Below are 27,212 nucleotides of genomic sequence, written 5' to 3'. Positions count from 1 at the left end.
TCTTCTGCTTTTTTGCTTTTTTGTTCTTTTAAGTTTTCTTTATTGTTTCTTGATTTCTCACAAAACCATCACCTTCCTTTAGCTCCATTTTATATTTGAAGGAGTTATTTTCTTCAGAGATCTTTTTATCTCCTTTTCCAATTGGCCAATTCTGCTTTTTAAGGCATTCTTCTCCTCATTTTTCTTTTGAGCTACTTTTTCCATTTGACCTAAACTGATTTTTAATATGTTATTTTCTTCAGTATTTTTTTGTATCTCCTTCACCAAGCTGCTGACTTGGTTTTCATGATTTACCTGCATTGCTCTCATTTCCCTTCCCAATTTTTCCTCTACCTCACTTACTTTTCAAAGTCTTTTTTTTGATCTCTTCTATACCCTTTTTCCTATTTCTCTTGAAGGCTTTGGTTACAGAAGCTTCAACTTTGTCATCTTCTGAGTATACATTTTGATCCTCCATGGGACCAAAGTAATTTTCTATGGTCAGCTTCTTCTTTTTCTGTTGTTAATCCATTGGATATTTATCAATTGAGATATGGCTTTTTTTTTTATAAATTTGACTCAGTTTTCTACATTTGAGAAATGAGGCCTTTATCAAAGAAATTTGTTTCAACATTTTCCCCCAGAGTTAATATTGCTGACTCCATTTTATTTTCCCCAAACTTCATTTATTCTGTTTTCTCTCCTTTCACCCTATCCCTCCTCAAATGTGTTTTGCTTTTAGCCACCCCCCATCTACAGTCAGTCCTCCCTTGCATCACCCCTGTTTTCTCTCATCCTCTTGCTCTCCTATATCCTGTAGCTTAAGATTTCTTAAACTAATTGAATGTGTAAGTTATTCCCTCTCTTAGCCAATTCCTATGTGAGTAAGGCTCTCCTCTCTTCCACTCCACTGCAAAAGTTTTTTATTGCCTCTTTTATGTGAAATAACTTACCCCCACTTTGTGTCCCTCTTTTCCTTTAATCTAATATATTCCCTTCTTATCCTTTAGTTCCATCTTTTTAATACATTATCCTTTCATATTCAACTCCCACCTAAGCCCTGCCTATATATATATACTCCTTCTAACTGCCCTAATAAATCAGAAAGTTTGTATGAGTTATCAGCATCATCTTCCCATACAGAAATAAAAACAGTTCAACATTATTAAGTCTGTTATGGATTCGCTTTATTATTTACCTTTTTATACTTGGGTCTCATATTTGAAGATCAAATTTTCTGTTTAGCTCTAGTTGTTTCATCAGGAAAGTTTGAAAGTTCCCTATTTCATTGAATATTCATCTTTTCTGCTGAAAGAAGATGTTCAGTTTTGTTGGGTAGTTGATTCTTAGTTGTAATCCAAGTTCTTTTGTCTTCCAAGATATCATATTTCATGTCCTATGGTCCTTTAATGTGGAAGCTGCAAAATCCTTTGTGATCCTGACTATGGCGCGATTATTTAATTTTTTTCTTTATGGATGCTTAAAATAGTTTCTCCTTGACATGGGAGCTCTGAAATTTGACTATAATATTCCTGGGAGTTTTCATTTTGGGATCTCTTTTAGGAGGTCACTAGTGGATTCTTTCAATTTCTATTTTACACCTTGGTTCTAGAATATCAGCCAATTTTTCTTAATAATTTCTTGAAAGATGATGTCTAGGTTTTTTTAATCATGCTTTTGAAGTAGTCTAATAATTTCTAAAGTATCTCTGCTGAATTTATTTTTCCACGTAGTTGTCTTTCCAATGAAATATGTTAGATTGTCTTCTAGTTTTTTCATTATTTTGGCTTAATTTTATTGTTTATTGACTTCTCACAATGTTGTCAGCTTCCCTTTTATATTCTAAGGACTGTTCTTCATTGAGTTTTTGTACATCCTTTTCCATTTGGTCAATCCTGCCTTTAAGGCCTTTTTGTCCTCATTGGCTTTTCCCATTTGACCCAGTCTGATTTTTAAATTATTTTCTTCAGTAGTTTTTATGCCTTCTCTACAAAGCTGCTGACTTGTTTTCATGGTTTTCCCATATCACTCTCATTTCTAATCCTAACCCTATCTTACTTGATTTAAATTTTTTTAAATTTTACTTTAAGGAAATAGGGTTAAGTGACTTGTCCAAGGTCACACAACTAGGTAATTATTACATGTCTGAGGTTGTATTGGAATTCAAGTCCTCCTGAATCCAGGGCTGATGCTCTATCCACTGTACCACTTAGCTGCCCTCTATCTTACTTGATTTTGAAAATCCTTTTAAAAGATTTTCCATAACTTAAGTTCAATTTATTCAGTCACCACCCTGGATTGGGTCCTTATCATCTTTTCCTTGCACTATTGTAAAGCCTACAAACTAGCTTCCTATTTCAAGTCTCTCTTACCTGGAAGCTTGAGATTTTGGAGATTGTTTTCTTTTGGAGTCTCTTTTGGAAATTAAATTATTTTCTCTCTACCTTCTAGTTCAGGGTAGTTTTCATTTATGATTTCTTGAAATAGAGTGTCCTCACCTTCACACTAACACAGTCTCACATTCACATACATACATACACACACACACACACACACACACACACACACATATTTCAGGGAGTCTATTGAGTCTTAGATTAATCCCTCAGCCTGCTTTTTTTTGATTGGTGATACCTTCTTTGTCTTTTGCCTAGGGCACCTGGATTCTTCTTCTGACTCCAGTCTTTGATGGGAATGATGGTGTCTAAATCAAGAGTGATGATAGATTTTAGGAACCTAGGTTCAGGGCAAAAGATTTTTCAGGACCTTCTTTCTTTCTTTGGCATTTTAGGACAGAATTCTATGGACCTTGGAGTTCTTGAGACTGGAGTATCCTATATTTTGTTTTTTTTTCTTTTTTAGGTTTTTGTAAGGCAATGAGGTAGGTAATTATTAAGTGTCTGAGGCCGGATTTGAACCCAGGTACTCCTGACTCCAGGGCTGGTGCTCTATCCACTGTGGCACCTAGCTGCCCCAGATGGAATCTTCTTTTTTTTGTTTGTTTGTTTGTATACTTTCTTGCCCAGACTGGATGCTGCAGTTTCAATTTGCTCTAAAGGCCAACTGGGTGAGTTTCTGATCACCCACTTGTTGTCTCTTGCAGGATCATGATGGGATGCTTTCATCTTAGTTATCTATGCAGGCACTGACACTTCTGGTGATCCCTGTTTCCTCTTCCCCATGGATTTCTGACATTTTGTCCAATTTTTAGATTGATGTTATTTATCATTAAAGTTTTTGAACGTTATTTAGTCTGTTACTAGTTTTTGGTTTTTTTAGCATCCAAATTGTTAGAGGAACTAAGTTACAAGGAGACCTCATTCTCCCTCTTTCAGAATTGGATAAATATTACAATATCACCACAAAATAAAAAAGAAAGAAGTTAATAAAAATAGAATTTTAGCAAAGTTAAGATATTTTAGAGTTCTATAGAAAATTGAATGGGTATAGAAAGGAATTCACCATTTTCTCTCTGTTACAGCCCCCCCCCCCATACTGACCATATATTAGGGCATAAAAACTTCACAGTCAAATGTTGAAAGAGTAAATACATTCTTTCTAGATCATGATGGAATAACAATCATGTGCAATAAAGGACCATGGAGAGAGAGAGAGAGAGAGACCCAAAACTAAATTAAAATTAAATGATCTATTTTTAGAGAATGAATGGATCAAATATCAAATCATAGAAATAATCACCAATTTCATCAAAAACAATGACAACTATGGTCTCTAAAATGCAACCGAAGCAGTTATTGGGGGAAATTTTCTACCTTTAAATGTTTATATGAATGATATAGAGAAACAAAATAGAGAAAGAAGAGATTAAATGGAATGGACTTGCAACTAAAATAAACTAGAAAATGTACAAATTAAAAACCTCTAATTAAATGCCAAATTAGAAATTCTGACAATCAAAGAAACTAATTAAATTGAAAGTAAGAAAACTAAGAACTAATAAATAAAATTAAGAATTTATTTTATGAAAAATCACTGAAATAGATAAACATCTGGTTAATTTGATTAAAAAAGAAGAAAACAAACTACTAGGATAAAAACAAAAAGGGTGAACTCACCATCAATAAGGAGGAAATTAAAGAAATAAATTAGAGCTATCTTGCTCAATTATATGCCCACAAATTTGACAATATAAGTGAAATTAGTGAATATTTGCAAAAAATGTGAACTACCCATATTTACAGATAGATCATCTTAAGATAAAATCTTTAGGGCCAGATGGATTTAAAAGTTAATTCTAAGAATATTTAAAGAACAATTCCATATAAACTATTTTTTTTAAAATAGGTGTTCTACCAAATTCCTTCTATGACCACAACATGGGAGACCAATCTCCCTAATGAATTTTGATGAAGAAAATTTAAATAAAATTTTAACAAAGAGATTACAACAAGTTACGACTAGGATCATATACCATGGTATTCAAGGATGGTTCATTATTAGGAAAACAACCAACATAATTGACTATATCAGTAACAAAACTAACAGAAATAATATGATTATCTCAATAGATGTTGAAAAATACAACACCCATTCCTATTAAAATATTAGAGAAAGCATAGGAATAAATGGTGTTTTCCTTAACATGATAAGCAGTATTTATATATAAAAAATCAGCAGACATTATGTGTAATAGGGATAAACTAGCAACATTTCCAATAAGATAAGGGGTGAAACAAGGATGCTCAATATTCAGTGTTGTATTAGAAGTGCTATCTTTAACAAGAAGAAAAGAAAAAGAAATTGAAGGAAATAGAATAGTCAAGGAGGAATCAAAACTTTACTCTTTGCTTCCTTTCTTAGAGAACTTAGAGAGCCCTAGAGAATCAATTAAAAAACTAATTTGAAACAATTTACAACTTTAGCATAGTAACAAGATTATACAACAAATGCACAAAAATCATCAGCATTTTTATATATGACAAAGCCAAATAGCAAGAGATAGAAAGAGAAATTCTATATAAAGTAACAGTAGACAGCATAAAATACTTGGGAATCTACCTCAGAAGATAAACCCCAAAACTATATGAACCCAAATACAAAATACTTTTCACATAAAGTCAAATCAAAACAATTGGAAAAATGTGTACTATTCACGGTTAAGCAGAGCTAATTTAATAAAAAAATGACAATTCTATCCAAATCAAATTACATATTTACTGCCATTTCAATCAAATTACCAAAAATCTATTTTAGAGGGCTAGAAAAAGCAATGACAAAATTCATTTGAGCAATAGAGTCAAGGATATAAAGGGAATTAATGAAAAAAATGCAAAGGAAGGTGGCCTAGCTGGATCAGATCTAAAACTATATTATAAATTGGCAGTCATCAAAACTATCAAGTACTGGGACAGCTAGGTGGCACAGTGCATAGAGCACCAGCCCTGGAGTCAGGAAGATCTGAGTTCAATGCGGGCCTCAGGCACTTAATAATTACCTAGCTGTGTGGTCTTGGGCAAGCTACTTAACCCCATTGCCTTGCAAAAAAACAAAAACAAAACCCAAACAAATGAAACAATCTAGTACTAGTTAAGAAATGGAGAAGTAGATCAATGGAAAAATTAGGTACAATAGAAACAGTAGTAAATGAGTATAAGAACTCTATGTGACAAAAACTTGAAAATAGTGTGGCAAAAACTAGGCATAGACCCACATGTCTCACCCTATACCAAAATAAGTGCAGGATTTAGACATAAAAGGTGATACCACAGACCAATTAAGATAACAAGATATAGTCTTAACTGTGGGATCTATGAAGAAGGGAAAAATTTATGACCAAACAAGCGATATAGAACATTATAAATTGTAAAATGGATGATTTTGACTGTATTAAAATAACTTTTTGCACAAATAATACCAGTGCAATCAAGATTAGAAGGAATGAAGAAAACTGGAAAATAATTTTTACAGCTACCATTTCTGATACTACTTCTAAAATATAGAGAACTGAGTCAAATTCATAAGAATGCTCTTATTTCTCCAGTTGATAAATGTCAAAGAATATTTATAGTTGGTTTTAAGATGAAGACATTAAAGCTATATATATATATATATATATATATATATATATATATATATAATCTTAAGTAAAAATACAATCCAAATCATTATTGATTAGAGAAATACAAATTAAAGCAACTCTGAGATACCACCTCACGACCATTGAATTGGCTAAGATAAAAAAAAAAGGAAAATGATCAATATTGGAGAGAATGTGAAAAAACTGGGACACTAATGCATTATTAGTGGAGTTGTGAACTGATCCAATCATTCTGGAGAGAAATTTGGAACTATGCCCAAAGGGCAATAAAATTCTGCATACCCTTTGAATCCAGTAAGAAATCATTAATAAAAACAGGAAAAGACTCACATGTTTAAAAATATTCATAGCAGCTCTTTATGTAGCAGCAAAGAATTAGAAACTGAGAGGACCTATTAATTGGGGAAATGACTGAACAAGTTATGGTAAATGAATCTAAAGTGACCAGACTTTAGAAAAGCACAGAAAGACTTCCATAAACTCTTGTTGGGTGAAATAAACACAGCCAAGACATCATTGTATTTATTAACAGCAACATTATGATATGATCAACTATGATTGACACAGCTCCTCTCAGCCATTTAGTGTCATCAAGCACAGCCCCGAGAGACCTGTTATGGAAAATGCCATCTTCGTTCAGAGAAAAAAAAATATGGTACCTGAATGCAAAATAAGGCAAATTCCATTTACTTTTAAACATTTTTTTCTTTCTCGTGTTTTTCCTTCCTTCATTTTGATTCCCCTTTCACAACATGACTATTGTGGAAATATGTCAAACACCATTGAACATGTACAATTTTTACCATATTGTTTGCTGCCATGGGTAGAGAGGAAGGAAGAGAGGGTAATAGAAAAATTCGGAACTCATAAAATGTATGAATGTTGAAAACTATCTTTGCATGTAATTAAAAAAATGATAAAGAACCAAAACAAAAGATTATCATAACCATCCAGGCACAATGAAGGAGGGGATTAAATAATGGTTGACTATAAGAGTAGAGAGAAAAGAATGTATATGAGAGAGATAATATGTATATATTATAAATATATATATATATATATATATATATATATATATATATATATATATGAAAGAATTGCTAACACGTAACAACTGATAAGATGGAAGTTTGGGGGGGATGAAGAATAAAGAAGTAATGAATTCTTTGATGTTGTAAAACTGAGTAACTTTTAATATAGTTGTATTTGCAGAGTAAAATTTACAGGCTAATGGAGCACTTGAGTACAATGATATTTTTTTAGGGTTTTTTTTTTTTTTGTTAGGCAAATGGGGTTAAGGTGCCACAGCTAGGTAATTATTAAATGTCTGAGACCGGATTTGAACCCAGGTACTCCTGACTCCAGGGCCGGTGCTTTATCCACTGCGCCACCTAGCCGCCGGAGTACAATGATATTTTCAAATTTAGATGTAGCTATTCCCAAATTCCTATAAGAACCAATTTAGCATACCTTTTTCCAAATGCATACCTCTGGACAAACAGTAGAATGATTTGAGAATGGGCAGAAAAAGTTTTCTTTCATTCCATGATAAGAGATCTTTTTTTTTTTTTGTTGTTGTTGTTGTTTCACCACAAAAGGGTAGAATTGAATAGTTAAATATAATTCACAACTACTGAACTATTCTAAAAAAATACCATTTTCATAAAGCTTAATCTTATCTGTTTAAAAATATAGGCTAACATTGTTTCTATAACTAGAATATTTACCTCTTAACATACAAAAATAAGCCTTGGTAAACCACAAAAGAAGATGAGATGGTTCAATGCTAATGCTTATGCTTACACAAATTTAGCAATTCTATAAAGTTCTGTGAGATCTGCAGTCTAGAGAAACTGACTTCTGAGCATTTGAGAGTTCTTCAGTGTGCCCTTTTACATGAAAGAACATTTGCATACAGCTACTATCAACCAGCTAGGGGGATAGACTCCTAAAGGGTGGGACAGTGTCTAATTCTTTTAAAATATTTCTTTAAACTTTTTTTCCAATTACATATAAAACCTTTTTTACATTTTTAAAAATTTTGCATTCCAAGTTCTTTCCCCTGCCTCCCCTTCACTGAGACAAAAAGCAATTTGATAAGGTTATACCTGGTCTGTCATATTAAATATATTTTCATATTAATCATGTTGTGAAAGAAAACAAACCAAAAATTTCTTTAAAAGAATTGTTTAAAAAATTCTTTGATCTTTCTTTGGAGGTGGAGAATATTTTTCATCCTAAGTCCTTTGGAATTTAGATCATTCTATTGCTGAAAATAGCTAAGTCATCCACTGTTGAACATTTTACAATATTGCTTTTACTGTGTATTGTGTTCTCTGGTTCTGTTTAATTCACTTTGCATCAGTCATGTAAATCTTTACAGATTGTTCTCAAAGTATCCTATTTTTCATTTTTTTATAGCACAATAGGATTACATCACAATCAAAAACCACTACTTGTTTAGCCATTCCTCAATTGATAGTCTTCCCTTCAATTTCCATCACAAAAAAGAACTGCCACAAATATTTTCATACAAATAGATGCTTTTCTTCTTTTCTTTTTTTTTCTTTCCTTATTTTTTTTTTAAATTTAAGACAATGGGGTTCAATGATTTGTCCAAGATCACAGAGCTAGGAAATTATTACGTGTCTGAGGCCGAATTTGAACTCAGGTACTCTTGACTCCAGGGCCAGTGCTCTATCCACTGTGCCACCTAACTGCCCCTCAGAGAAACTTTCTATGAACTTTTTTTTCCCCAGTTATGGTTACTGTATTTCCCTTCATCCTACTCTCTGTCTCTTTGTTTCTCTATTTCTGTCTCTTTTTTTTACTCCTTTCACCATATTCTTCCTCAAAAGTGTTTTGCTTCTGACACTGAGCTTCTCCCACAACTCACCCTCCCTTCTGTCAGTAACACCTCCCACCCTATTCCCTTTCTCTACTAAATTCCTAGAGGGTAAGGTAGGTTTCTAGATCTGAATATGAATATTATTCATCTTTGAGTTGGCTCAATCGGAACTGGCTAAGGTATAAGCATTACTTTCTACCCCATCCTCATTTTCCCTTCCACTGTAAAAGTTCTCTCACATCTTTATATGAGACAATTCTCCCCCCATTCAACCTATTCCTTAATTTTATTTTTGGATATCATCCAATCTTAATAAATTTATACTTGTGTATACTGTCCTGATAATGATAAAGTTCTTAGGAATTACAGATATTTTCCCATATAGTAATTAAACACTTTAGCCTTATTGAATCTGTTATTTCTCTCTTCTTTAGCTTTTTATGCTTAAGTCTTGTATTTGAAAGTTAAAACTGTGGTTTATGATTATAATGAAATATCATTATGCTATAAGAAATGATGAGCAGGATTTTTTGAGAAAAATCTTGAAAGACTTACAGGAAGTCATGCAATATAAAGTGAGCAAAACTAAGAATAATATGCACAGTGACATCGATATTGTATGATGATAAATTATGAATGACTTAGCTTGTCTCAGTAATTCAATGATCTAAGACAATTTCAAAGGTCTTATGAGGAAAAATGTTCTCCACCTCCAGAGTCTAAATGCAAAGCATACTTTTTCAATTGTTTTTATTTTTCTTGAGTTTATTATTATTTTTGGTTTGCTTTCATTCATAAAATTTTTTGCATGATTGTATATATATATGTATATATATATATATATATATATATATATATATATATATAAAACATATCCAATTTCTTGTCTTCTCAATGAGAGAAATGTAAGGAAAGATGAAGGGAAAGAATTTGGATCTCAAAATTTTTTTAAATATAATTCAATTTTACATGTAGTTTGGAAAAAAAATTTTAAGCCAATATGTAATGGTTTTGTGCCACTCTAATTGTTTCAAGATTCTTTTGTAAGACTGATACCAAACCCTTGGCTTACTATTCTTAACAATAATACTGCATTTATGTATGTGCTATACAATTACAAAATATTTTATATGCATTATTGCTTATTAGTGGATTTTATAGAAAATTTTATGAGATCATCAAGAGAGATGCTCTTTAGCCCTTTTTATAGATTAAGAAATAGAACCCATGAAAGGTTAAAAGATTTTTACAACTCTGAATTTCTTTGATTCTGGAATGTCCTGATAGAAGTTACTGATCCATATGCACCTGAACAAAATTCAGGTATAGGTAACTTCCAGACTTGGGGGTCATTGATCTGATGTTGACAAGGCAACCTCAGGGACTTGGAATTCAATAAATCCAGTGGTTTTTTAGGGGTGAATTAATTAAATATTTGACTAACTATAGCCCTTCAATGGGAACTTGGGGATGGTTGAGCAAGTTGGGCATAACTCAAATAGGTAAAAATTTTAAATGTGAGAGACAGACCTGTCTTCCTTCTGCCTTTTCAGGCTTATTTCACATTACTTCCTTCATATACACTTGGCCTACTAGTGCTTTCTCATTCAAGATATTTGATATAGGCTATGCAGTGTTTCAGTTTCATACAAAAACAAACATCAGGATAGATTTGATCTGTTGGAGAGGCCATAATTCCTGAATCCTTGATGGTAAAGGAAGAAAGAGAGAAAAGAAGGAAAGCTGTTTCTAAGATGTCAATGTTCATATTGGAAATTTAACAATCAGCTTTTGTGAGCCTGAGCAAGTCAGATCTAATGTCTAGTTATATCTCGCTAGTATTGGATTTAGTACTTTTCTTAATAGAATCTAATATGGAGTTCATTTTTGGATCATCATTATCATATTATTGACTCAAACTGAGCTTGTTGTTATTCAATCATTTAGTTATGTCCTATTCATGATCCCATTGACTATAATATGCCAAGCCCTTCTATCCTTGACTCTGTTTGTCCAAGTTAGTATTCATTGTATCCATGACACTATCTATTCATTTCATCATCTGTTACCCCCTTTTCCTTTTGCCTTGAATTTTTTTCCCCAAAAATACATTTTATTGGCAAGAAGACTTGGTCTGCAGTCTTATAGAAAATGGAATGTTCCAAAAGTATCCCATGTGTGACTGGGAAGTCAAGATATAGTAAATCAGAGTAAACTAAAGCCAGCCTAAATAATTCTTCTAAGTAAGAAAAGAATTAATGCCGAATGTTTTCCTAGAATAAACAAGCAAGACAGAACAAAATAAATCATATGGTTACAAAGTTTCAGAATAAGTGATAATTAATGTTTACATACAGGGTTAGAAGGAATCAAAGATATGAAGACACGTTTTAATTGATGTTTGAAAGTCTAGAGTCCTCTTAATGGTCTTGCTCTTTGGCTATTAAAAATTATCTTTAATCTTTCCAGCTGTACCTCTGCTCCAAAATAACTGAGCTTGCTACATAAGATTAGGAAAAAATTATCCCAAGCAGAGGAGCTAAGTTATAAATGCAGGCTAATGGTTTGAGAGAAAATTTGAAAAAATGAAATTAATGATTCATTTTATATTGCTCCCCTCCGAAAAAAAGAAATGCTACTCTTCCAAACCAACCTTCTCTCTCAAGTTTAAAAATCATAGGCTAGCAAATTAGCTCAAATAAACAGTTAGGGGTGGTGATGGGAGGGGGATAGTAGGAAGTTGTTTTTTTTTAATATTTTCCAAATTTGGATACTTAGTATTTTTAGAACAGGAAAAAATGCAAGAAGGTCCTAAAGAATAAGCAAATATTATGCTTTCAAATGTTATACTATAGGTAGAAAACTAAGCACTCTGTTAGCTGTGTATTTTAAATTACGTAAATAATGAAGATTATCTGAAAGGTAATAGTTTGTATAGGTCTCACATATACTTGTTTATAATTTTGTTCATTCATAGTCTCAGCTATGTTATGTAATCCACAGATAGATTTGAAATTAAGGTTGTCCAGCCCTCTTAACAGCACTTTTACAGTGCCACTGTAAACCTTTAACTGATTTTTCATTTTTTAATTGGTTATGTTGTATAAATTATGGAACCAAATAGCATAACTGAAATAAACCTCATAGATAGCTTAATTCCTTTTCTGGAGATGTCACCAATGCCTTCTCTATTGATAGTCCAGAAATGAGCCGGTGTCAGGGGAAATGCCAATTAAACAAAAAATTAATGAAGCCCTAATAATTTCAATAATTTCAATTCAATGATTTTCCCCCCTCAAGTATATATTTTTATTTTTAAATTTTTATTTTCAATTATATTTAAATATAGTTTTTAGCATTCATTTTCATAAAATTTTCTCCCTCCTATCCTCTCACCCTCCACCCTAGGATAGAAAGCAAACTGATATGGGTTATTCATGTACAGTTGTGTTACACATGTTTCCACATAAGTCATACTATGAAAGAAGAATCAAGATAAAGGGGGGAAAACTACAAGAAGGAAAAAGCAAAATACAAATTTACACAGGTAAAAATAGTATGCTTTGATCTGCATTCAGATTCCATAGTTCTTTCTTTGGATTTGGATGGCATTTACCATCACAACTCTTTGTTTTTAAATTTTCTGTAATTTATTTACACTTACTAAAATATCCTTGTTGTAAGAGTAAATATAAAACCCTCTCACCCCACAAAAATATAAAACCTCATGAGAAATAGAGTCAAAGAAAGAGGAAAATATGTGTTTCACTTTCTGTTCTGATACCATTAGCTCTGTCTCAGGTGGATCACATACTGTATCCTAAGTCCATCAGAATAGTTACTGCCATATTTTTCCACAGTTGCTGTTGCTGATTGTAATTTTCTCCATCCATTTCTCCCCACTACCATCTATTTTATTTTCTTTCTCCTTTCACGCTGTCCCTCTTCAAAAATATTCTGTGGGGCAGCCGAGTGGCAGAATACCGCTCTGGGGCCAAGAGGCCCCAAGCCTACATCCCACCCCAGAGACCCAACAACCACCAGGTCTTGTGGTTCTGGGCAGGCCACTCAATCCCACCACCTTGCAAAAGTAAAAAAATAAAATGTGTTAATCTGACTATCCTCTCCCAAGATCTACCCTCTCCTCTATCACTCACATCCCCCCCTCCCCTCCCCTGGCTCCCTTCTCTCATTTTTCTTCTAGATTTCTATACCTTATTTAGTTTGTAATACTGTATTGTGTGTGCATGCTTTTTCCTCTCTGAGCCATTTCTGATGAGAATGAAGGTTCCCTCATTCCCCCCTCACTTTCCCCCCTTCCATACCATTGCAAAAGCTATTTCTTGACTGTTTTACATGAAATATCTTCCACCTCTCCTTTTCTTTTTTCCCAGTACATTTCTTTTTTACATTTCTTTTTCACCCATTGAATCCATTTTTATGCTATATTATACCTTCAAATTCACTTCTCTCCTTGCTTCATCTATAAAAACTCCTTCTAACTGCTCTACTAAATGAGAAGGTTCATATGAATATTATCATTGTCATCTTCCCATGCAGGAATACACAATGTTCATCATCATTAAATCCCTCATAATTTACCCTTCTCATCCATTCTCTGCTCACCTGAGTCCTGTACTTGAAGACCAAACTTCCTGTTCAGCTCTGGCCATTTCAACAGGAGTATTTGAAATCCCCATGTTTCAATGAAAGTTCATCTTTTCCTCTGGAAGAGGATGCTCAGTTTTGCTGGGTAGTTGATTCTTGGTTTCATTTTAAGCCCTTTTGCCTTCTGGAATATTATATTCCAAGCCCCATGAGCCCTAATGGGTTTGCTGCTAAATCCTGTGTGATCCTGACTGTAACTCCATGATATATTTGAATTGTGTCCTTTTGGCTGCTTGTAACATTTTCTCTTTGACTTGGGAGTTCTGGAACTTGGATATAATATTCCTGGGGTTTTTTTTTTGGATCTCTTTCAGGAAAAGATTGGTGGATTCTCTCAATTTCTATTTTACCCTCTGCTTTTAAGATTGGGCAATGTTCCTGTAGAAATTATTTAAAAATGAAGTCAATGCTCTTTTCCCGATCATGACTTTCAGGTAGCCCAATAATTTTTAAATGATCTCTTCTGGATCTATTTTTTTTTTTTGAGAACAGTTGTTTTTTTTTCAGTGAGATATTTCATATTTTCTTGTAGCTTTTAATTCTTTTGGTCTTGATCTACTGTGTCTTGATTTCTCAGAAAATCATCAGCTTCCTTTAGCTTCCTTCTATATTTGAAGGATTTGTTTTCCTCAGAGAGCTTTCTTATCTCCTTTTCCATCTGTCCAATTCTTCTTTTTAAAGCATTCTTCTCCTAAATAATTTTTTTTGCACTGTTTTATCCATTTGACGTCAACTGGTTTTTAAATATGTTATTTTTTTCAGCATTTTTTTGGATCTCCCTGATTAAGCTACTGATTCATTTTCATGCATCTCTCACATTTCTCTTATTTGATTTTCAAAATCTTTTTTGAGCTCTATCATAGCCTGAGCCCAACTTCTATATTTCTTGAAGTCTTTAGTTGCAGAAGCTTGGACTTTCTCATCTTCTGATTGTGTCTTTTGATCCTCCATGGGACGAAAGTAATTGTCTATGATCAGGTTTTTTTTCTCTTTATTCAGTTCCCCAGCCTGTGCCTGGTTTTGGGATGCTTCCTGAGTTTTTGAGTATTATGGGGACACCCCCACAAGGACTTCAGTATATGAGGCTCTGACTGCTCTCCTTGTCTGTGGAATGACCACAAGTGCACTCCTCTGGGGCCCCAGACTGCGACCAGAGTCTGAATGTGGTCAAAGCCCTAGAGTCCAGGGACAGAGGACAAACCTCGGCAGTTTCCCTTCATTCCCTTACCTTCCATGGGCTGAGTGCTCAGGGAGCAGCTGCTGGGTGGCTCTACAGGTTTGCTTTCGTTTTCTAGGATCTGGGCTACAGCTGCCCTGAGAGGGGGTCACACTGGCCTGAGATTCGTGTTCGCTCAGGCAGAGGTCTCCCTGCTGATCTTCCAAGTTGTTCTTGATGCTTTCTGGGGTGGTGGGTCAGGAAACTGCTTCTGCTGCTGGAATCCAGGGCTCCCAGAGAACCAGACATACTGGGGCTTTTCTCAGAAGGTTGAAGCTCCTTCGATCTGGTGTGCCACCCTTCCAGCTCCATGGAACAGAGCCTTCCCATTATTTTCCAGGTTACCTTGGGAGGAGAATTGCCTCACTGGATCTTTCTGTGTGTTCTGCCTCTCCAAAATTAGTTAGTCATAATTCTAAGGTTTTTGAAATATTTTGGAGAGAGTTCATAAAAAACATTGTCCTGCTGCCATCTTGGCTCTGCCCCCTTGCCTTCAATTTTTCCCAACATCAGGGTTTTTTCACTAAGTATGTCTTCTCATTATGTGACCTACATCTGTGAGCTTCAACTATAGTATTTGTCCTTTCAATGAATAGTCTAAATTAATTTCCTTAAGTAAAGTCTTCTCCTTCACCACAATGCAAAATTATTGATTTTGTGGCACTTGACTTTTCTTAGTCCAATTATTATAGCCATATATTATTACTGGACAACCCATTGCTTTGAATATATGAACCTTTGTCTCAAGATGATATCTCTGTTTTTTAGTATGCTGTTCAAATTTAATCATACATTATTTTCCCCCAATGAGCAAATATCTTGAAATTTCATGGTTGCAATTGCTTCCTGCAATGATCTTTGAGTTTAAGATTATAAAATCTTATACTTTTACCATTTCTTCTTCCCTCCATTAGTCTTGGGATGAGTAGCCAAATTCTTAGGTGGTTTTTTAAAGTATAGTTTCAAGTCAACTTTTACACTCTCTTCTTTCACACTATCAAGAGAGTCCTTAATTCTTTTTTCCATTTTCAGCTGTCTGAGGGGCATGGTATGCATTTCTAAGATTATTGATATTTCTCTTAGCTACTTTAATTCCATCTTTAATTTGTCCAGTTTGGCATTTCACATGATGTGCTCTGCATAAAAGTTAGATAAATAAAGTGACAATATGCATTATTGTTGCACTCCTTTCTTGAACTTAATCAGTCATTCCATATTCAGTTCTAACTGATGCTTCTTGACCTAAGTTTAGTTTCTATAAGAGAAAAGTCAGATGATCTGGTACTCCCATCTGTTTGAGGACTTGCCATATTTTATTGTGATATATACAGTGGAAGGTTTTAGTGTAATTAGGGAAATAGAAGGGAATGGTTTTTTTCCCTCCCTGGAACTCTTTATTTCTTTGTACTCTGACAAATATTGACAGTTTGGTCTCTAGTTCCTTTCTCTCTTCAAAAGCCATCTTGCTTTTCTGGTCATTTTTGGTTTACATATCATAATCTGGTGGTGTTCATGTGTAAAATAACATTTTGGGTTGTTGAAAAAAGGATTGTTGACAAAACTCTTATTAGTTTCTGCCCTGCTTAATTTTGTACTTAAGGTCACATATGCCTGTTATTCCAATTGTCTCTTGATTAACTGCTATAGCATTTCTATCCCCTATGATCAATGTGACATCTTGATTTTTTTGGTGTTATTTTTAGAAGATTTGGATCTTCATGGAACTGATTAACTTTGGCTTCTTCAGTATTAATGGTTGGAGTATAGACTTGTATTACTTTTGTATTCAGTGAGTTGTCTTGGATTCAAATAGATTTCATTCTGTTTTTTGAATTTTTATCTAGTACTGCTGTTTTCATATTTTTTTAATTGTGAGAGCTACTCCATTTCTTCTAAGGGATTCTTGCCCACAACAATTTATAAAATGATCACCTGAATTAAATTCACCCATTTACATCTGTTTAAGTTCACTGATTCCTAAGATGTTGATGTTTAAACTTTCAATCTCCTTTTGACAATATCCAGCTTACTTTGGTTCATAGATCTTATATTCTAGGTTCCTATGCAATATTGAACAGCACTGGGGTGGCAAGGTGGCGCAGTAGATAAAGCACCGGCCCTAGAGTCAGGAGTACCTGGGTTCAAATATGGTCTCAGACACTTAATAATTACCTAGCTGTGTGGCCTTGGGCAAGCCACTTAACCCCATTTGCCTTGAAAAAACAAAACTAAACTAAAAAAAAATTGAACAGCATTGAACTTTGCTTTCATTATTAGATGCATATTCAGTGGAGTTTCATTTCAACTCTGACTCAGTCGGTTCTTTAGTATAGCTACTACTTCCCCTAAGCTACATTTGAGACTACTTCCTCCACTCTTTACCAGTATCATATTAGACACCTTCAGACCTGAGGGGTTCATCTTTCATTTCAATACTTCCATTTTAATATCTTGCCAAAGATATTGTCAGAACTCTCCAGAAGGACCTGTGCATCTTGGGTAACCCTGTATAGCAAAGCTCATTGCTTCATAGAGCTACTTAAGTCCCCCTGCCACAATAGGGCAGTAATCCAGCAGGGGAATATTAAGATTGCATTCCATTAAAAATCCTAGATTTTTTTTCAAGATGCATTGTACCCTCACCATGCTGCTTATCTTTAATAGAGAAATTTATTCTTATTTTTTTTAGGTTTTTGCAGGGCAAATGGGGTTAAGTGGCTTGCCCAAGGCCACACAGCTAGGTAATTATTAAGTGTATTAAGTACTCCTGACTCCAGGGCCGGTGCTCTATCCACTATGCCACCTAACTGCCCCTGAAATTTATTCTTTTTAACATAAATGTGAAATTCAAGTTTGCTACCATTAAAATTTATTTTACTAGATTAGCCTAGTAATCTAGCTTGATAAGATCTGTTTTGATCCTGATTGTCATGCAGTGTATTACCTCTGTGTCCTTTATAAATTTGATAGATATAATGTCAGTAAAAGTGTGACTGGAATAATCAAATTCATTTTGTGACTTTTAAAAATATATCTCTTTCCAGTTAATGCATTTTTGTCCTTGTTATTGCCCAAGTCAAAATTCTTTGACTCTAAACTTAATTAAAAAATTCATCTGACCTATAATGAGTTAAGTTTAGAAATTAAATTCTCCTCCTAATCATTTTTCTATTCTTACCTCAAGGAAATCTTTTACACTTGAGGGCTATGGATAGACAACCAAACTTCCAAACTCTCCTTTAAGGTTGTCTGGCTTTTTGTCAAAAGAAATCTGGTCCACTATATCTAATCTTGCAGGTGGAATCAAATAATGAACATTTCTAAGTCAGAGAAGGAAAGAAGGAGTTTCTAAAAAAATCGTATTATTCCCTCATGCCTCAGTTCTCTAATCAACACTACCAATTTTGCCATTCATGATACTGAGTTCTTTTAATCTAACATATATATTGTTCCCTGCCCATGAAGTCCTGTACTACATTTTGTACTCCTCAGAACTATAAAAGAGAGCTTTGCTCCTCATTGTGTCTTAAGTTTGTCTTGATTTTATTTGGAAATTTGTGTCTCAGTCTTCCTTAATTTTTAATTCTTACATGATTAGAAAATAGAGTTAAAGACAGAATCCTCTGTATTTTTCCTAGAGACTTTCTTCAAAGTTGACATTAAATCTTCAATTACTAATTTTGGGGTCTAAGCATTCTTTCTATTGTCTAAATTTGCCTAATTATGCCACCATCTCACCCATATTTCTTTGTATTAGAAATACTGTGGTAATATTGGGTAAATTTTAGGTACAACAATTCTATTTATCAGTAAAGCAGTACTGCCAGAGAGTACTGGGATTAAAGAAAGCAAATAAATTGTTGACCAGACTGCTGTTGACCTTATATTACATTAAGGTCAGGAATACTTAGAAAGCAAGTTTTGTTTTAATTTTTGAACTTTTCCAGCAGAGTAGAGAAAGGTTTCTGGCATATAAAAACTTTTGTTTGCTAGCCATTGACCAGGCTACCAAAACTAGGGTTATTTATTTTTAATAACACAAAAAGGGCACACCACTTCAGGATACTTGCCCAAACTGAGTGATCTCTATATATTAATGGTGTGTCATTATAAGTAATTTTGATCCTGGTATCATCAAGATCCTGTTGAGGGAGCCCTCACTTTTTTGCCAAGTTATCCATCAGTCTTAAGTTGAGGTTCATGTATATGTGAACCATCAAACACTGCTGATTACATCATAGCTCATTCAAAAATTTCTCTTTTTGATGAAATGATTTGTGAGATAATTTACAATTATAAGTAAAATTTAATTTTTTGTTTGTGAAAGATTTGTTTGTTTAGAAATTGTTTGTTTAGAGATTGTTTAGAAAGTCAGAGAGAAAGACAGAAATAGAGAGAAAGACAAAGAAAGCATGACAATTTCTTAATATTGACCCTTTGCAAATATAAAAAGGTAGGAGCATTTCCATTGATCTTTAAAAAATTGAAGTAAAAAAATAAAAAAGTAAAAAAAGGGGCAGCTAAGTGGCACAGTGGATAGAGCACCGGTCCTGGAGTCTGTAGGACCCAAGTTCAAATTCGACCTCAGACACTTGATAATTACCTAGTTGTGTGACCTTGGGCAAGTCACTTAACCCCATTGTCTTGCAATCCCACCCCCAAAAAAGTAAAAAACAAATTGAAGCCTTCTGGTACAGAAGCACAAAAGCCCAGGAACACATATAATCTCTTGCTTTTGTTATTATTAGTGATCCTATAGTGTTTTCAACTAATATTTAGGTGATCAAGACCTTGGATGAATTTCCATAAGGAAAAGTTCAGAATCAGTGTGTTCCTAATTCTTCTTGTGAAGACTTAGGAAATAATCTATGCCTCTCATTCTTGGAAATAAATAACCTTTTTTTTTTTGATTAACAGGGAATTTCTATTAAAAAAATACAAAATGCTTGAATTATTTTTTTAAAAGATGGATCATTTAGTGTAAAATGTAATAATAGTTTTCTGACATCATTTTTTTTTATCATGTTTTTAGTTATGAACTCTATCAAAGCAGATTCATTCCACAACAATAATGTTTCTGAGAGGAAAAGACTCTCAGATAGCTTTATAAATAAGTACCTGGAAGAGAGGGAAAGCAACATCGTCCAAGAGAAGAAAGTCCAAGCTGGTAAACTACTTGAAAATGAAATCTTTGTGCCCACTAAAAAAAGGAAGTTCCTTTATGAAACTGCCAGCACTTCTGGTTTGGAAAAAAATTCAAATATTCAAAAGACATACACACCAATAATAGCAGAGGGAATACCACAATCTCTAGAAGAAAAAAACTCCATCCTTCCCTGGTTGGATGTCCAAGATGATCAGGACAGAAAGGAAGAAGAAAAGTTATTTGGTTCTTTTAAAAAACTGATTAATGAAAACCAAGAATTAAGGAAAGAAAATGCAAAAATGAAGCAAGTACTTCTAGGACTTCAGAATTCTGGTAAGGACAAAGATTAATGTTGGGATTATATTATTTATTACCTATATTTATATGCTAAATTCATCCATTTCCTCAGACCCCAATTTATGAAAGTCAAGAAGAGTTTAACTAAGGGATTACCTCCAGACTCCAAGGCATTTGCCTAGGCAGGCTTTCCTTTACATTCTAAGTAGAAGTCATCCTGATATATGTTCTCTTCCCTGACCTCTGCCCCTCACTCCCCATGTTTTTGTTTTTCCCTTTATTAAGTTAGAGGTGTCATGGTCTCTAAGCCATATTGGGGCTGTTTTTCTGATCAATATTGCTTAAGGAAGCTTCCTCATGATCAGTTCATTTTTCCCTTGTGCCTCTCTCATCCCTCAATGATGAAGTAAAAGGGAGAAGCTGAGAACTCTTATTCCATCCCCTCATCAGTGAGGGTTACTTTATATTTGACAGGAAGGTCTCAGTGATGGACTGTTAAGAGGAAGTTATAGGATTTAAAGGACCCTGGGGTGCTCAGTTTGTATTTTTTGGCATAAGAGACCAATGATGTCAAATTTGTTTGTTATTGCTCAACTAACCAATAAATTGATTAATCCTGCTCCAAATTCTGTCTTTCAGAATTTCATTCGTAACAGAAGATTCTTTTTTGTTTTTTAAATTTTTATTTAAGTGACTTATCCAAGGTTACACTGCTAGGCAATTATTAAGTATCTGAAGCTGAATTTGAACTCAGGTCCTCTTGACTTCAGGGTTGGTGCTCTATCCACCACCCATCTAGCTGCCCCCTATAATAGATTCTTGCATTGATTTGATTATAATTCTAATTCTCCTTGAATGATTGATTCTAGATTTTCTTTTCTTTTTTTTAAATAGATTTTTAGTTTGTAGCATAGCTACAAAGCTACATAGCTATCTTTTAAGCAATTTTCCCATATGAAGCAGCCATGTGTGGCCTTTTTTGGGTTAGAAACTAACAATAATAGTTTATGAACTATGATTCAAAATTTTTTTTCACTTTGGATGGCTATTAAAAGGAGAAGTAAACTATTCTAACCTGTAGATTACTTATCTGGCTCTAAAAATAGATAATTTTCAGGGGAATATACAATTTCATATTCATACACATGCATATAAATATACACATATATTCTACCTCTTTAAGCATAGAATGCAGAAATGAATATGCCTTCAATTATAATAATTATAGCAAATATGATTCTTTGTAATTGGGTTGCAGTGTCCTACTATGGAAAATATCCTGGCTTTAGGATAGAAGGGTCTAGTTTTGGATTTGGTTCTGGGTACCTTTGGGCAAGCCACTTTATCTCTTTGGGAAATCAGTATTCCTATTTATAAAAATGTGACAGTTGGATGATACCTCAAAGGTCCCTTGCAGCTCTAAATCTGTGATCATGTTCTACTGGGATATTTTGTAATCTTTTGGTCTTAAATCCTAATAAGTTTTTCTTTTTTCTTTCACTCATCATTTCACTCATCATTCACACTCAATATTCAAAGCATTGTTCTAAACACTGAGAAATAAAAAAAGTTGCATGTTTTCTCTAATATAATTAATATATAGAAGGATAGAGTACACAAGAAATGCATTTTTTGTTGGAACCTGTTTTTTATTTCAAAGGGGTTAGAGAGAAAAAAAGAAAATTCTATTAAAATACTTTTTTAAAAAAATAGAGGTGAAGGAGATGCTACAGATGTGTAATATCACCTACATTTTTGCATGAGGTAAATTTAACATTGCTTTACATAATTGCTTTACTTTGCTACATGAAGCCTTCATAGATAGTTGGACTGTAAAAAACAAAAGACATCAGTAGAACTAGAACTTAATAAACAAATATAACTATAACTCAGAACATAATATAAAAGTATGAGATAAAAGGTATTCCCAATATTATGAATTGTTTCTTTGGAGGGACCCTCTGAGATTTCCTCAATAGAGTACTTGAAAAGATTAGAATACATAGATGTCTGAATGATATAATTTCATTCAACTGAAATGGCTCTCTCCAAAGTTATCAGTGATCTTTAAAAAAAATCAGTTTTTTCCAAATTACATATTATGAAAGTTTTTCAGCATTCTTTCCCTTGTATATGTTACACATTTTTCTACCACCCTCCTTTCCTATCTCCTTCCCCTCAGTGATGAAAAATCTAGCAAAATTTGTACATGTTTATTTGTGTTTAATATGTTTACATATTAGTCATTTTGTATATGAGAAATTAGGACTAAAGGTAAAGAAAGAAAATTATGGAAAAGGAAGGAAAAACAGAAGAGAAGCTTTTAAAAAGTGAACATGGTTTCCATTTAGATTCTGTGAGTGGGTTTTTTTTTCTTTACTTGTTTTCCTTTGGATGTAGATGATGCTGTCCATTATAGGTTCCCAGGGTTGTGTTTGATCTATGATCTGCTGAGAGGAGATGCATCCATCATGTTGTTGATGTGTACAATGTTCTCTTGGTTCTGTTACTTTTGCTTAACATGAGTTTCTATAATTCTTTCCATGCATCTTTAAAGTTTGACCATTCATGGTTTTTTATTGAAAAGTAGTACTTCATAATATTTATATACCATAACTTGTTCAGCTAATCCCTAATTGATGTATATCCTCTCAATTTCCAATTCTTTGCCACTACAAAAAGAACTGCTTTAAATATTTTTGAACTTGTTGGGCTTTCCCCATTTTTTATGATTTCTTTTGCGTCTGAGTCTAGCATTGGTATTGCTGAGTCAAAGGGTATGATCAGTATTATTGCTCTTTGGGCAGAGTTCAGATTGCTCTCCAGAATAGTTGCATTAGTTCCCAACTCCACAAACAGTGCTTTAATGGTCCCAATCTTTCCACATATCATTTTACCATTGTCTTCTTAGTCAATCTGATAGGTGTGAGGTTTAGTACCACATGGTTGTTTGAATTTGCATTTCTCTAATTACTAATGATTTAAAGCATTTTTTCATCATTTATCTATAGCTGTAATTGCTTCCTTTGAAAACTGCCTGTTCATATCCTTTGACCATTTTTCATTTGGGGAATGATGAGTAACCTTATACATTTCATTCAGTTCTCCTTGTATTTAGAAATGAGACCTTTATCAGAACCCCTAGCTGTGAAAATTGTTTTCCAGCTTTCTGTTTTCCTTCTAATCATGGCTACATTAGTTTTATTAGTGTACAACCTTTTAAATTTAATATAGTCAATTCATGGGGATTATTTGCACCTGAATTGATATATATATATGACATTCCAATCTTCTATTGATCTGATCAACCAGTGGGACACACTGCAATTTTTCTCAAACACAGTGATGCTATTATGGTCTTCTTTGATAATAAATGACAAAAACCAACCCCACATCCTCTAAGTATAATCCCTTCAACTATATTTAATCCTTTAACTATGCTAAGAGAAATACAATTTTTAAAAGTTACAAGTGTTCTCTTCCCTTGTAGGGATGCATACAGTTTAATGTACTTGACTAGCCTTTGCTATGTTTTCTCTTTTCTGTTTGCTTTTTTTAATGCATCTCTTGTATTTGAAGATACAATTTTCTGTTCAGTTCTGGTCTTTTTATCAAAAAATTGTGGAAGTCCATTGAAAAACTATCTTTTCTCCCCTGACAGAATTTGCTGAATTTTGCAGTATGTAAATTCTTGTATGTAATCCAAAGGTCCTTTGTTTCCTCCTCCCCAATAGCATATTCCAGGTCCTTGGATTTTTAATGTTGAAGCTGATAAGTTTTGTGTAATTTGTATTGCACTTTCCTTGTATTTGAATTTTTTCTTCTTTGGCTGCTTTGTATTTTCTCCTTTAGATAAAAATTCTGGAATTTGACTATGACTGTCTTTGGAGTTTTTATGCTGGGGTTTCTTTCTGTAAGTGTTTTGTGTATTCTTTCAAGGACTATTTTTTCTTCTTGATCTTAGTATATTAGGACAGTTTTACATGACATTTCCTGAAAAACATTGTCCAGGGTCTTTTTTTTGATATTGGCTTTAGGATAGACCAAAAAGTCATAAATTATCTGTCCTGGATCTGAGTCATTTACATTTTCTTCAATTCTTTCATCCTTTTGTTTATTTGTTGGAATCTTTATGTCTCATAATCATTAATTTCTATTTATAGATTTTATTTTCTTTACTTTTCCAGGAGTTAATTTATTTGGCCAATTTTTCATAATTCTCCTACATGACCCATTTCTTTTTTATATTTTTCTTCATCCTCTTTTCTTTTTAAATTTTCCATGAAGTTTTGAATTTTAGCCCAAATCATAAACTCCTATGAGACTTCTCATGTAGGTAATTAGTCACTGTTTTCATCTTCTGCCTGGCATTTTTATCATCTCTACCTTCTACATTTATAGTAACTTTCTATGGTCAGCATTCTTTTGGGTTTTTTTTTTTGCTCATTTTGATTGTTGAACTCTGCTCATGGGGTAAAGGGAAGATAGTCCTGAGATTTTTGTCTGGGGACAGGATGTGGTCCCTAGTTTATCACTTTCCAAGGTGTTGCCTGTGCAGAGATTTGTTTCCTCATTTATGTCCAGGCTTTTCCTATACAGTGACATGTTTCCTACCCAGCCCTGCCAGTTGCCCCAGTGTTCTCACCTGGGACCTTCCCTGCAACTAGATGGCTTGCTATCTAACTGAGCCAGGACCTAGGCTGCTATCTAACTGTTGGGACCTGGGCTGGGCTATGGCTAGAAGCCTTCCACTGACTTTTCTGTCAACTGGATTATACCCCCCCGCAAGATATAGACCTTCACCATCATTCTTTCAGTCTATCAGAATTATCTCAGGACATTCTGACTCTCCTTCACCTCACATATTCAACTAATTGGCTAATCTCACCATTTAACATCTCTTTGCTTCTGACCTCCTTTCTTTACTTATATAGCTACCATCTTAATTCCATCATTTTTTACTTCTTGATTAGATTATTTCAATAGGTTCTCAATTTCTCTTCCTGACTCAAGGTTCTCCCCACTCCAGTCCATTTAGCAAACTGCTGCCAAAGTAATTTTTTTTATTATTCAATTTAACCACCATAAACTCCTAGCTCATATGAAGGGATTCTTATTAAGACCTAGATTGAACTAGATAACCAATTTAATCCCTTACAACACTGGCATTTTATGAAAAAAATGCAATTGCCAAAAAAAATTGAATGGTAAATTATAAATAAGTTATTATTTAAGCCACAGGAATAAATAAGTTTGCCAAAAGCGAGAAGACAGCCAAGGTGACTTACACAAATAAGGAAGTAGAGGAAAAAGAACCAAAAGATAAGATAAAGTGAGGCCAGTTAGAGGGTAGGAGGAGAACCAGAAGAAAGAAAGGGAGAACAATGATGATAAATGCTACAGATGGGACATGGAGAATAAGGAAATGACTAGTAATTAAGAAGCTGTGGATGATCTTTGAGAGAGAGAGAGAGAGAGAGAGAGAGAGAGAGAGAGAGAGAGAGAAAAGAGAAAGAACAAATGCATTGGTTAGTTTGATTTAAAAATTAAAGCACACCCCATGGTTATTTAAGATAAAGTAATTCCCTTCTTGAAATCTTTTTTTTTTTATCAAACCACTGCTGAAAATTTTACTAGATTTTCTGAAAAAATTATTGAAATATATAAGAATGGTTCTTTTTTATACACCCTCCTCCTGTACAATATGATTCACATTTTCTCACTTACAATCTCTTCCCATTTCACTCTATCAACTATGCTGCAACCAAAATAGCAACTCAAGAATGTAAATTCAACCCCCCACTTACACCTTGTTTCTCCAGTGCCTTTTTCCCCATCACTAGATTTTGTGTTAAGATAAAATATGAACGTATATTCATGACTAACATGACATTTCACATGTTGCCCAATATTTTTGACATAGTAGGCACTGATTACATATTTGATTGAACATACTTTACATTCTCTTCCTGCATTAGTCCTCCCAGATGTACATTTCTTCATGTCCTTCTTTGATCCTTTTGTCTTCTCCTATATGTATCCCCTAAATACTTAAGCATCTTGTTCAAAATCCATTGTCTCAAGGAAGTTTTATTTGTCTAGCCATTAACTAGTTGCATTACTTTGGATAAATGTTAGAATATTAAAAACATCCCTGCTTTTAGAGTCATGGGCTTGGGTCCAGTCTTTGAACTAATAGGGCTGGTCATTTAATTCTTCTGTACTCCTGTTAGAGAAGGATATGATTGAGCTTTTTGACCTTCAAGCCACCTCCAGTTCTTTTTATTATAATTTCATTTCTGAATGTATCCCATTCAGCCCTAGCCATTGTTTGTAACAATAAAATATAGAAACATAAAAAGAAAGTAGGTGAGGAAAAAGCAATCAATACTTCCTTCTAGCCTGAGAATATATACAGCTTTATTGTACAAAGGAAAAAGGAAGGTCCTACTAATACCATTCTGCTTTGCCAAATGAAATGAGTTCACAGTGTCCTGAAAATGGTTAAAGACATCATCTTTCAAAATTCTTAATTCCTGAGCGGTGATGGGCATGGAGTTTTGTAGTGGCAAGCTCGGACAGAGTGTCTTAAGAGCCATAGCAAGATCTATGAGAAAAGTTGCTAGTACAAACATGCTCATCTCCAATTACATGTGTTACCCTTTGGTTGCTGAGTGGAGAAAACACATGATTTGGGTTCAGAAGCCCTATGTGCTGATCCCAGATGTGCCATTTAATGCCTCTCTGTGAAGTTCGACAAGTCATTTCACTTCCCTAACTCAATCTTTTAATCTGTAAAATGAGATGGTTGAATTTGATGACCCACGGTACCTTTTAATTCTGAACTGAGGAATCTGATCACTCATTTTATCCATGAGATTACACACAAAAGGTTAAACTTTAGAACTAAATGACCTTTCTGAAGAGTTGAAGGCTTCAGAGAGATTGTTTCTGAATCAGCAGTTTCTCAAATTTCCTGATTTTTCACACGGACAGTGTC

General features: G+C 33.8%; 1 protein-coding gene across 2 annotated transcripts in view; it reads left to right on the top strand.

The window, feature by feature from the left end:
- Positions 1-27,212, top strand: part of LOC141498451 (uncharacterized) — a 167,329-nt gene that overhangs the window by 55,138 nt on the left and 84,979 nt on the right. Inside the window, exons 3-4 of one of the 2 annotated variants that reach the window (XM_074201645.1) lie at positions 12,294-12,432; positions 19,802-20,248. In XM_074201645.1, coding sequence (XP_074057746.1) covers positions 12,312-12,432; positions 19,802-20,248 — 568 coding nt within the window. In that variant the 5' untranslated portion in view covers positions 12,294-12,311. The remainder of the gene's footprint in view (positions 1-12,293; positions 12,433-19,801; positions 20,249-27,212) is intronic. The other variant, XM_074201646.1, reaches the window with a different exon arrangement.

Source organism: Macrotis lagotis, chromosome X (genome assembly GCF_037893015.1).
Source record: "Macrotis lagotis isolate mMagLag1 chromosome X, bilby.v1.9.chrom.fasta, whole genome shotgun sequence".
In the NCBI taxonomy this organism is placed as follows: Eukaryota; Metazoa; Chordata; class Mammalia; order Peramelemorphia; family Peramelidae; genus Macrotis; species Macrotis lagotis.
This window is presented reverse-complemented; position numbering and strand designations above follow the sequence as displayed.